The following is a 9,198-nucleotide window of genomic DNA, read 5'->3' on the forward strand; positions in this document are numbered from 1 at the left end:
ACAAGGAACAGCCGCGGGATGGGCGGGCAAAGGCAAGGGGCGCGTGGACACAGCAGTAAGAGACAAGTCTGTACGGTTTAATGGCGATGGAAGAGCACAGCCTGCCACCGGGCAGTCGGACAGGGCCGGCAGCTCGGCACCGCGCGGTGGTCCCGTCCCACGCGGCCGGGCAGGCCCCGCTCAGCGCTACAGCAGGTTCACAGCCACAGACCCAGCGATGGAGATGCCGCAAGGACGAGTCGGGCGTCAGTATTAAAAAAAAACAGCAATTAAAAATAACTTTGGTTGCGAAGACCACGACCGTGGGTGCCCGCTTGCTAAGGGACCCCCCCACACCTTAACATGAATGGGGCGAGCGCGGCAGCGCCGGCGGGCAGCAAGGGGTCCCCGGGGACGCGGGAGCCGCGTCCCCGAGCTGGCGGAAGGTGGGGGTGCGGGGCTGGGGGGGTCAGTCCTCCCAGGCCTTCTTTATGCACAGGCCCCACTCCCAGGAGAGGTGCTCCGTCTTGTCATCATCGGTGACCAGGGAGCGGACGCGGTAGGAGCCGCGCACCAGCCGGCCCCGGGGCACCTCCTCAGCTGGCGTCACCACCTCATACTCCTCGGCCCGCGGCGCGTAGCTGCCCACCATGAAGACATCGCGGTCCACTGGGTGAGAAGGCAAGAGGGGGACAAGTGAGTGGGGCCGGGGCGGCAGAGCCCCCATCCCTGGCCCCGGCCCCCACTCACCCGGCCGGCCGCGGCGGTACGTGAGGTGCAGGCACTTCAGCCCGCAGACGATCTCCCTGTTCACCTGCAAGGCAGAGGGCAGGGATGCCGTGGCATGGCATGGTGTGGTGTCCCCCTCCTCATTCTGGGGTCCCCTGGGCTTTGGGGTGCCCCCCTCTCCCCCACCCCCACAGCCCTGTAAGGCACTACACCAGGATCTGGCCTCTCGGTCAGGACTGGGCACTGAGCAGGAGAAAAAGTGGCAGGGACCCCGGCTGGCAGTGGTGCTGGGGAGGAAGGATTGTCGGGGTGGGCAGGGACCCCCGGAGGGGCAAAGAGCCAGAGGCAGGCAAGGGGCAGAGACTCCGTGGCAGCAGGGACCCGTGGGTGGCAGAATGCACCCTGTGGGGCAGCAGTAGGGCCATGCCCAGCTCAGCCGGTGGGCACAGGGCACCCCACATCCACCTTACCTTGAAGGACACCTTCACCCTGTAGTCCACCCCCTCCTTCAGCACAAAGGGACGGCTCTGCAGCACCTCCAGGTCTCCTGCGGTGGGAGGCAGCCCCATCAGCCTGGAACCCCTTCCTCCTCCTCCCTCCCACCACGGGAGCCCCTCCACCAGCACTCACCTGTAAGGTCCATGGTGATGGGCCCCGGCGCCTGCTCGCACATCAGGGTGAGCTTCGTCACCTGCACGTTGGGCACGCTGGCATCTAGGGACAAAAGGCAGGGTGCAGGCCTTACCCAGCCCACACAGAGCTGGCACCTCCAGTACAGAGCAACTGTGCTGTGTGCCCCCAGGGCCTTCCCTGCCCACGCACCCCTACAGCATCCCAAAGGGCTGCGGTGCCCACAGTTTGGAGCCAGTGACCAGCAGGCAGCCCAGGCAGGGCTCAGGGACATCTCAGGCCAGCCCAAAACTCGGCATCAAACCCACCTATGTGCACCCCACTGGTCTGCACGCACCTCCCCAGCTCCCGTGCACCCCCTTGGCTGGGGCATTGGGGTGCTGGGATGGTGCTGCGCCCCAGGCAGACATGGGGAGCAGCACGAGGCAGGGTGGGTGCTGTGGGGTTTGGGGTCACCGCCTGGCTGGGGGGCCCAGCGCCGACAGCCACGAGCTGTCAGCCCCCGCAGCCGCTCGCTCCATCTCTGTCATCCCAATGAATTCCCCGGTCCCTTGTACCCGTTCCTATGGAAACTGCGGCGGTGATCCTGTAACCAAGGCAACCGGGGTCCCCGGGCAGCCGTTCCCGTTGCAGCAGGGGAATGCCGGTGTCTCCGTGCAGCGGGGTGGGCGCAGGCAGACGGCACCCACAGGGATGCCCCAGCTCCCTGCACCCGCCGAGGCTGCATCGCCTGGCACAAGGTGCCGGGGGTGCTCGGGGCACCCAGCCCCAGCCCGCGGCCCCCGGCCTTACCCACGGCCGCAGGGATGGTGCCCAGTAGTGCCTGCTTGTACTTCCGCAGGCTCTCATCCCCCGGGTCCAGCTGCTGGATCTCCTGCAGGCTCTTCTTCGCCGGCGTCTTGTACGCCAGGGCCACGTCGGCATCGTCCTCCTCCTCCAGCGACAGCGTCACCCCCTCCTTGTCAGCCATGATGTCTGCGGGGGACAGGCAGTGGCAGTCCCGCCCTGGGGACACCCCAGGGGACCCCCCGCAAGCCCCGGGGACACACAGGGGTTGCTGGGCTGGGGCGGGGGGACTTAGCTCAGGTACCCCCCAAATGAATGTGGGCCATCATCTCCCCATCTTTTGCAGCCACATTGTCTCCCTTGCCTCAGGACTGTGGGGACACCGCCAGGCTGCGTGTCCCCGGGGCTCGGTGGCACAGCTGAGCCCAGAGGCGTTGCCGCCAGCTGCGTTTCCGCACGGTCATGAAGCGAGACGAGCCCGTGCCTACGTGGTGCACAGCTCGGGGCACGTTTGCAACCCGCCGTGGCCTGCAGGCACCCCGCGTGCCTGGGCACCCAGGGAGGTCCTCGGCACCACACCGCAGCCCCTGCTCCAACCCTGCTGGGCAGCCGCCAGCCCCGTCTCCTGCCCCAAACCACCAGCAGCTGCAGGTACAGGGTGCAAAGAAAAAAATTAAAAATAATAATTTAAAAAAAAAAAAACACAGGTCTGAGTCAAGCAGCGGCTCTGGTGGGTGCCAGCCAGCTGAGGGGGTGGCGCACACACAAAGGCGGGTGATGCTCCTGCAGCCAGGGGGTTCGGGGCCCCTGCCCTGCCCTGCCCTGCCTGCCGCATCCCCCCCATGCCCTTCCCTGGAAGCCCCAGCCTGGGGGGAGAAGGGGCCGCCGCGCTCAGCCCCCAGCCCCCGGGGTGAGCCGAGCGGGTCCCCGGGGCAGCAGCGGGGCCGGGCACAGCGCGGGGGCCCCGGCCGCATCCCCAGGCCCGGCCGCGCACAGACGGACCCCCCCGGGGGCTCGCCCAGCGCCGGGTGCCGCAGGCCGGGCTGCAACGGGGCGGGAGGGGGGGCGGCCCGAGGAGACCCCCGGCGCCGTCCCCCGCTCCCGGTCCCGTTGCGATGCTCACCTGTTGGCTGCCGGGGGCGATGCTCGGGCCGGCCCCGGGGCGCTGCCCACCCCCGCGCCCCCCGGGCGCTGCCCACCCCCGAGCCCCCCGCTGCGGGGGCCGCGCTCCCCGGCCCCGCCGCCGCTCACCTCGGTAGCACAGCGCCAGCCACAGCAGCTCCAGGAGCTGCCCGCCGGCCTCGCACACATCCAGGCCGAGCATGGCCGGGGCCGGGCCGGGCCCAGCGCTCCCGGGGGCGTCGCGAAAGACCGGGGCTGGGGGAGCGCCCCGATGGGGGGGGGGGGGTGATGCCCGCTGCTCTGCTCCCGGGGCGCGGCTCCGCCGCCTCCCGCTGCTCTCCCCGGGGCCCGGGGACGGGGACGGGGCCGCGCTCGTTCCCGGCGCTGCCCGGCGCTGCGCTCCCCCCGCTGCGCTCGGCGGTGCCCGGCGCGGCCCGGCGGGGCGGCGGCGGCGGCTCCCGCAGACGCGGCGGCTCCGCTGCCCGCCCCCGCCCGCCCCCGCCCCTCGGCGCCGGGCGGCTCCAGCCCCGCCGCTCATGGGCGGCGAGACTGCAGTGAGCTCATCCGCCGTGCGCGCCGGCACCGCGCCTGCCCGCCCCCGGGGCGCCCTGCCCGCACCCTGCCCGCATCCCCCCGCACCCTGCCCGCACCCTGCCCGCGGCTCCATCCCCTGCCCGCACCCGGGAGCGAGCCCCGAGCGCCTGCTGCCTGCAGCTACCCATCCTCCCCCCCCCCGCAGCCCTCCCGCAGCCGCCCCGCCCGGTGCCGGTGCGGCCCCGCCGGCAGCCGCGGGGATGCGGCCGGTTCCTCGGGACGCTCCCGGCCCCGGCGGCCGCCCCCGGCCCCGCTCGGCCACGGGGGGCGCTCCCCGAACGCCCTCGGCACCGCCCCGGGAGCGGCGGGGAAACGGGGTCGGGGTCGGGGCCGGGGTCGCCGCCGCGCCCCGGGATGCCCCGGCCGGGCACCGGGCTCGGACCGCGGCAGCCGCCAGGGGGAGCGCGGCGGGGGCGGGCGGGGGCCGGGCGGGGGCGGTGCCGGGGCCGGGACCGGGGCGGTGCCGGGGCTGGGCCGGGGACCGGGAGCGGGGAAGCCGCGGCCCCGAGCGGAGCGGAGCGCACCCGCGATGACCGTCGGTGGTCCCCGCGGCGGGCATCCCCGCCTGCAGATGCCGTGCCTCAGCAAGGTGAGCCGGCACCGCCCGGCACCGGCACCGCGGGGAACGGCCGTCGGGGCTCCGAGGGGACCGGGCACCGGCACCGGTCCCGCGGGACAGCGGGGAGCTGCCCCGGCCGCGCTGCTGGCAGCGCCGGAGGCACCGGGCAGCGCCCCACGCGGGGACACTTCACGGGTGGGCACCCGAGCTCCGTGCCTGGCCCCCGGCCCCGGGAGTTCCGCAGCCCCGGCAGGGCTCGCTCCCCAAAAACGGGGCTCCCCGGTGACCTGGTGACACCCGGCGGCAGCGCTCCCCGCGCCTCGGCCGGCTGCAGGGTGTCCCACGTGCGGAGGGGTGCCAAGGTGCCTCCCGGCTGCCTGCCCTGCACCGGGCAGTCGGGCTGTCCCCGGACCCTCTGCCACCAGCCGCAGGGCTGAGTGTGGCCGATGCTTGCTGGGCAGATGGAGCGGATGATCGTCAGCATGCAGGACCCGGACATGGGCATCAAGATGAGGAACCAGCGCTTGCTCATCACGGTCATCCCCCATGCCATGACAGGTGAGGTTGAGCTGGGGCTCCTTGCGAGGCCGCGCATGGCAGGGAGTCGAGCGATGCTGCCTGCCTGTGCCCAGCACCCAGCCCTCTGGCACCCCAGCCCCAAGCCACTCGCCTCCCCACGTTCGTGTGCTCTCAGAAATGCAGCTGGGATCAATTATGCATTGGCAGAGCAGGGCAGGCGCTCGCCCGGGGCGGGCAGCTTGGCACGTCCTTGGCAGGGCACCCGTCACCCCGCTCGCCCCTTTGGCACCCGCTGCATGGGGGGGCCCTGTCACACCCTGCTAACGGCCCCCAGGGAACGACATCGTGGAGTGGCTCATCCAGAAGTACGGCATCTCGGAGGAGGGTGAGTGTCAGTGCCGCAGGGCAGCCGGGGCTGCTGAGCCGCTTGGCAGCCCCCACTCCCGCTCCCCCAGAGTCGCTGCACCTCGGCAACCTCATCGTGAAGCACGGCTACATCTACCCCCTCAAAGACCCCCGCAGCCTCACACTGCGGGCGGACGAGTCGCCCTACCGCTTCCAGGTACGTGCCCTTCTGCGGGCAGAGCGGGCGCTGCAGCAGCCTCAGTGCCGCAGCTCAGCCTGGCCCCTCTCTGCTGCCCCAGACCCCGTATTTCTGGACCAGCACCAAGTGGCCGGCCACCGAGCTGGACTATGGTAGGTGCCGACCTGCTGCAGCCACTGTCACCACGGGCTGCGGCCCCTTCCCGGCCCCGCTGAGGTGGCTGCACTCCCTTCGCAGCCATTTACCTGGCGAAGAAGAACATCCGCAAGCAGGGTGACCTGATCGAGCACGAGAAGGTGAGAGGTGCCCTCCTGCCCGGCCCACGGCAGGGCTCACGTGTGTGATGAGCTGGGGGGGCTCAGCTCATCCAGGAGGGGCCAATGCTCGCTGCTGCACCCGGTGCAGTGGTCCCCATGCTGCGGGCCCCAGGGCCAGGGGAGGGCAGGGCACGGGTGTGATGCCGTGGCCACCTGGCCGCTGCTCCCCAGGACAACTACAACCTCCTGCACAAGAGGATCAACCACACATGGGACTTCGTGGTCATGCAGGCGCGGGAGCAGCTCCGGTGAGTGCAGGGCGCTCACAGCACCAGGATGGGGACAGGGATGGGGCTGGGCAGAAGCTGGTGCTGCTGCTGCCCAGGGGAAGCAGTGGGGACGGGGCACAGGCACTGCCTTTGCCACGGACAGGGCGGCCAAGCAGCGGCGGAAGGGCGACCGCATCGTCATCGACTGCCAGGAGCAGGCGTACTGGCTCGTCAACCGGCCCCCGGTGAGGCCCCGGGCACTGGCACCAAGCACAGCCCTGGGTGCAGGGGCTGGGGGGTGGTGGTGTTGGGGGGGGTCCCTCACGGTGGGGGGGTCCCTCCAACCCTGGCACTTTGCTCTCGTTGCAGCCGGGAGCCCCCAGCGTGCTGGAGCAGGGCCCTGAGCGCAGGAATTGCCACACCAGCCGCGTGCAGCTGGTAGGTGGGGGCTGGAGCTGCCCTGGGGGGTCGCGGCTGTCCCAGCCCAGGCTGTGCACACGTTGCTTTTTTTTGGGGGGTGAACCCCAGCTCTGCTAACATCTGTGTGTCCAGCTGTCCCCACTGCCCTTGCTAAGCTGGGGGAGGGGCTGTGTTTGCCCGTGCACCCTCTGCCATCTGTGCCCTCTGCTAATCCCCCCCAGGGCTGCCCTGCTGCCTGTGCCCCCAGCACCCACCTGGCAGCCCCCAGCCCCAACCCCAAGCTGTCTGGGGCCGGCCAGGCCCTTCCCTCGTGTGGTGGCCCCACTAACGCAGCCCCAGCACCCCCCATCTGCCCGGCTGGTCCTTACTAACCTCCAGGTTTTCTCTTCTCTTCTCCACGTGCCGTGTCGTCTGCCCACGTAAGTGTCACTAACCCACGCGTCGCACCGGGGCGGGGGGCAGGATGCCTGGGTCATTCCAGGGCTGTGCTGGGCAATTTGGGGAGGGGGACATCGATGTGGGGAGGGCTGGAGACTGTGTGGGGCTGGGGATGCACATAGGGGTGCTTTCCCCGGGTGGTGCTGGACAGGGTTGGAGGGCATGAGGTCCTGGCCCCCCTCCCAGGCCCTCACCCGGCTCCGTGCGTCTCTTGCAGGCCAAGAACATGGACTACTACAAGCGGGAGGTGAGCGGGGCGAGGAGGTGGGAGAGGGGGTGGGAGAGGGGGTGCAGGGCCATGACGTGCCCCGTGGGCCGGCCCCAGATCGAGTACTGCAGGAAGGCCATGGCCAGGACCCGGGTGAAGTCGTCCATCTGCCTCGAGGGGTGAGCGGCAGCGGCCGTGGTGGTGGCAGAGCCGAGGACACCACGGAGCCCAAGGACGTGTCCTGGCCCCGAGCCGGCCCTGCAGCATCCCCCGAGGTGGCCGGGAGCAGGGCAGGCAGGTAGCGGGGCTGGGGACACAGCAGCCCTGGCCACCTCCAGCCCCCACTCCTGGCAGGTACATCAAGTTCAACGAGCAGTACGTGCCCCACGACCCCATCATGTCCGGCTGCCTGCCCAGCAACCCCTGGATCACCGACGACACCACGTACTGGGCCATGAACGCCCCCACGTAAGCACCCATGGGTCCCGTCCCCACCCTCCTTGCCCTGACACCGACTCCGGGACGGGGCGCAGGGAGGGGATGTGGCTGCGCATGCAGCCCCCCCACCCCTCACCCGCTGCCCCGGTGTCGCCGGCAGGGTGCTGACCCCCACGAAGCTGCGGGTGGAGCGCTGGGGCTTCGACTTCAGTGAACTCCTCACCGACCCGCTGGGCCGCGCACAGCTCCTCGAGTTCCTCAAGAAGGAGTTCAGTGGTCAGTGGGCCCACCCTGGACCCCCCAGGACCTGCTGCCCACCTCACACCAGCTGCTCCCCACCCAGGGGGGTTTAGTCCTGCCGTGGGACCAGCTGGAATGGCCTGGGGAGGGTGGTGTCCTGTGCCGTGTCCCCCTCCCCAGCACCGTGTCCCCCTCCCCAACACCCTGTCCCCCTCCCCAGCTGAGAACCTGAGCTTCTGGGAGGCGTGCGAGGAGCTGCGCTACGGGGAGCAGTCCCGCATCGCCGAGATCGTGGATTCCATCTACCAGTGAGCACTGGAGGGGCAGCAGGGGACAGCTGTGGGGACCCGGCCATGGCAGTGCCACGTCCGAGCGTGGGAGCCGGCCCTGGGGTGGGCATTCATCACCGGGTGCAACCCCCAGGCAGTTCCTGGCTCCCGGGGCCACGCGCTGGGTGAACATCGACAGCAAGACCATGGAGCGGACGCTGGAGGGCATCAAGACGCCCCACCGCTACGTGATGGACGACGCCCAGATGCACATCTACATGCTGATGAAGAAGGTGGGCGAGGGCTGGGCAGGGCTGGGACGGTGCTGGGGGGCCGGGGCCTGATGGCTCTGCTCCCTGCAGGACTCCTACCCGCGCTTCCTCAAGTCGGAGCTCTACAGGAACCTCCTGGCCGAGGCCGTCATCCCCCCGGAGACCAAGAAGCGGTGAGGCAGGGACCAGGCTCTGTAGGGCGCTGGGGGCGGCCCCGTAGCGCTCACCCTGTCTCTGCCCCCAGGGTGTTCCCCTTCATGCGCAAGCAGCGGCACTCCAGCCCCAGCCCGGCCCTGCTCCTGCCCGCTGGTGACGCAGAGGACAAGATCAAAGGCCCCACGGCTGTGCCCGAGGAGGAGAGCTAGGAGACCACGCATGGTCCCAGCCCACGGCGGGAGTGGAGGGGCCCCCAGCCTCTGCCCCGTCACAGGACCCTGCCTGCAGTAGCACTGAAGGAGAGAAGCCATACGCCCCACGGCCAGCCTGGCCACACTGTGCCCCCTGCTCACCACCCCCAGCCCCATCCTCCTCCCAAAGGAGCCCCCCCGGGGCTCAACACAACACGTGCAGAAAATAAAGGACCCCGTGGGGAAAGCGCTGCGGTGAGCGTCACGGTCGGGGAGGGGTGACCAGGGGGGCTGCAGCAGGGGAGGGGGGGTCCACAAGGGGGTGGCTGCCCCTCGCCCAGCTAGATGTGCCCCCAGTGGGCTGGCAGCAGTGGGGAGCAGCCCCCCAGGCACGCACAGATGCCCCCATCCCACCCCAGTGGCTCCCACATGCAGCCCCCACCCCCAGGCATGGCTGAGCTGGCACGTAGGGCACTGGGCCCACCTGCAGCCCCCTGTGTATGGGTGGGCAGCGCAGGGAGGCCCAAATGAACGGCCTTGGAGCCAGGCCAGGGGCACAGCAAGATGCTGCCAGGCAG

General features: G+C 70.6%; 2 protein-coding genes across 3 annotated transcripts; one reads left to right on the forward strand and one right to left on the reverse strand.

Moving 5' to 3' along the window:
• Positions 1–56: 56 nt before the first annotated feature.
• On the reverse strand, positions 57–3,799 carry ARHGDIG (Rho GDP dissociation inhibitor gamma). Its single transcript, XM_084537129.1, has 6 exons — positions 3,376–3,799; positions 2,131–2,313; positions 1,339–1,422; positions 1,179–1,255; positions 730–793; positions 57–648 (listed from the first exon to the last, which is right to left on the reverse strand). The coding sequence occupies exons 1-6, from the start codon at positions 3,782–3,784 to the stop codon at positions 449–451; spliced, it is 1,017 nt and encodes a 338-aa protein (XP_084393255.1). The 5' UTR covers positions 3,785–3,799; the 3' UTR covers positions 57–448.
• A 521-nt stretch (positions 3,800–4,320) lies between these two features.
• Positions 4,321–8,871, forward strand: RGS11 (regulator of G protein signaling 11). 2 transcript variants are annotated; one of them, XM_084537130.1, is made up of 17 exons: positions 4,321–4,429; positions 4,861–4,957; positions 5,253–5,303; positions 5,374–5,480; positions 5,563–5,614; positions 5,700–5,758; positions 5,951–6,027; positions 6,152–6,233; positions 6,358–6,426; positions 7,064–7,093; positions 7,172–7,233; positions 7,409–7,522; positions 7,653–7,768; positions 7,953–8,040; positions 8,156–8,294; positions 8,364–8,446; positions 8,518–8,871. In XM_084537130.1, exons 1-17 carry the CDS (start codon positions 4,370–4,372, stop codon positions 8,636–8,638), a joined length of 1,407 nt encoding a protein of 468 aa, XP_084393256.1. In that variant the 5' UTR covers positions 4,321–4,369; the 3' UTR covers positions 8,639–8,871. The 2 variants fall into 2 exon arrangements, with proteins under 2 accessions (XP_084393256.1, XP_084393257.1); XM_084537131.1 differs by having other exon boundaries at positions 7,070–7,093.
• Positions 8,872–9,198: the final 327 nt, after the last annotated feature.

The sequence above is a fragment of the Aythya ferina genome (assembly GCF_964211825.1).
Source record: "Aythya ferina genome assembly, chromosome: 15".
NCBI classification, from domain to species: domain Eukaryota; kingdom Metazoa; phylum Chordata; class Aves; order Anseriformes; family Anatidae; genus Aythya; species Aythya ferina.

Bases quoted from the DNA above. Each gene is read 5' to 3' on its own strand.
- ARHGDIG (XM_084537129.1), bottom strand. From the start codon at position 3,784: ATGAGCGGCGGGGCTGGAGCCGCCCGGCGCCGAGGGGCGGGGGCGGGC. The intron at 1,256-1,338 runs GTGAGTGCTGGT...CTCCCACCGCAG, and splicing joins CATCACCATGGACCTTACAG to GAGACCTGGAGGTGCTGCAG. The intron at 794-1,178 runs GTAAGGTGGATG...TCTGCCTTGCAG, and splicing joins GGGTGAAGGTGTCCTTCAAG to GTGAACAGGGAGATCGTCTG.
- RGS11 (XM_084537130.1), top strand. From the start codon at position 4,370: ATGACCGTCGGTGGTCCCCGCGGCGGGCATCCCCGCCTGCAGATGCCG. The intron at 5,481-5,562 runs GTACGTGCCCTT...CTGCTGCCCCAG, and splicing joins AGTCGCCCTACCGCTTCCAG to ACCCCGTATTTCTGGACCAG. The intron at 6,427-7,063 runs GTAGGTGGGGGC...CGTCTCTTGCAG, and splicing joins ACACCAGCCGCGTGCAGCTG to GCCAAGAACATGGACTACTA.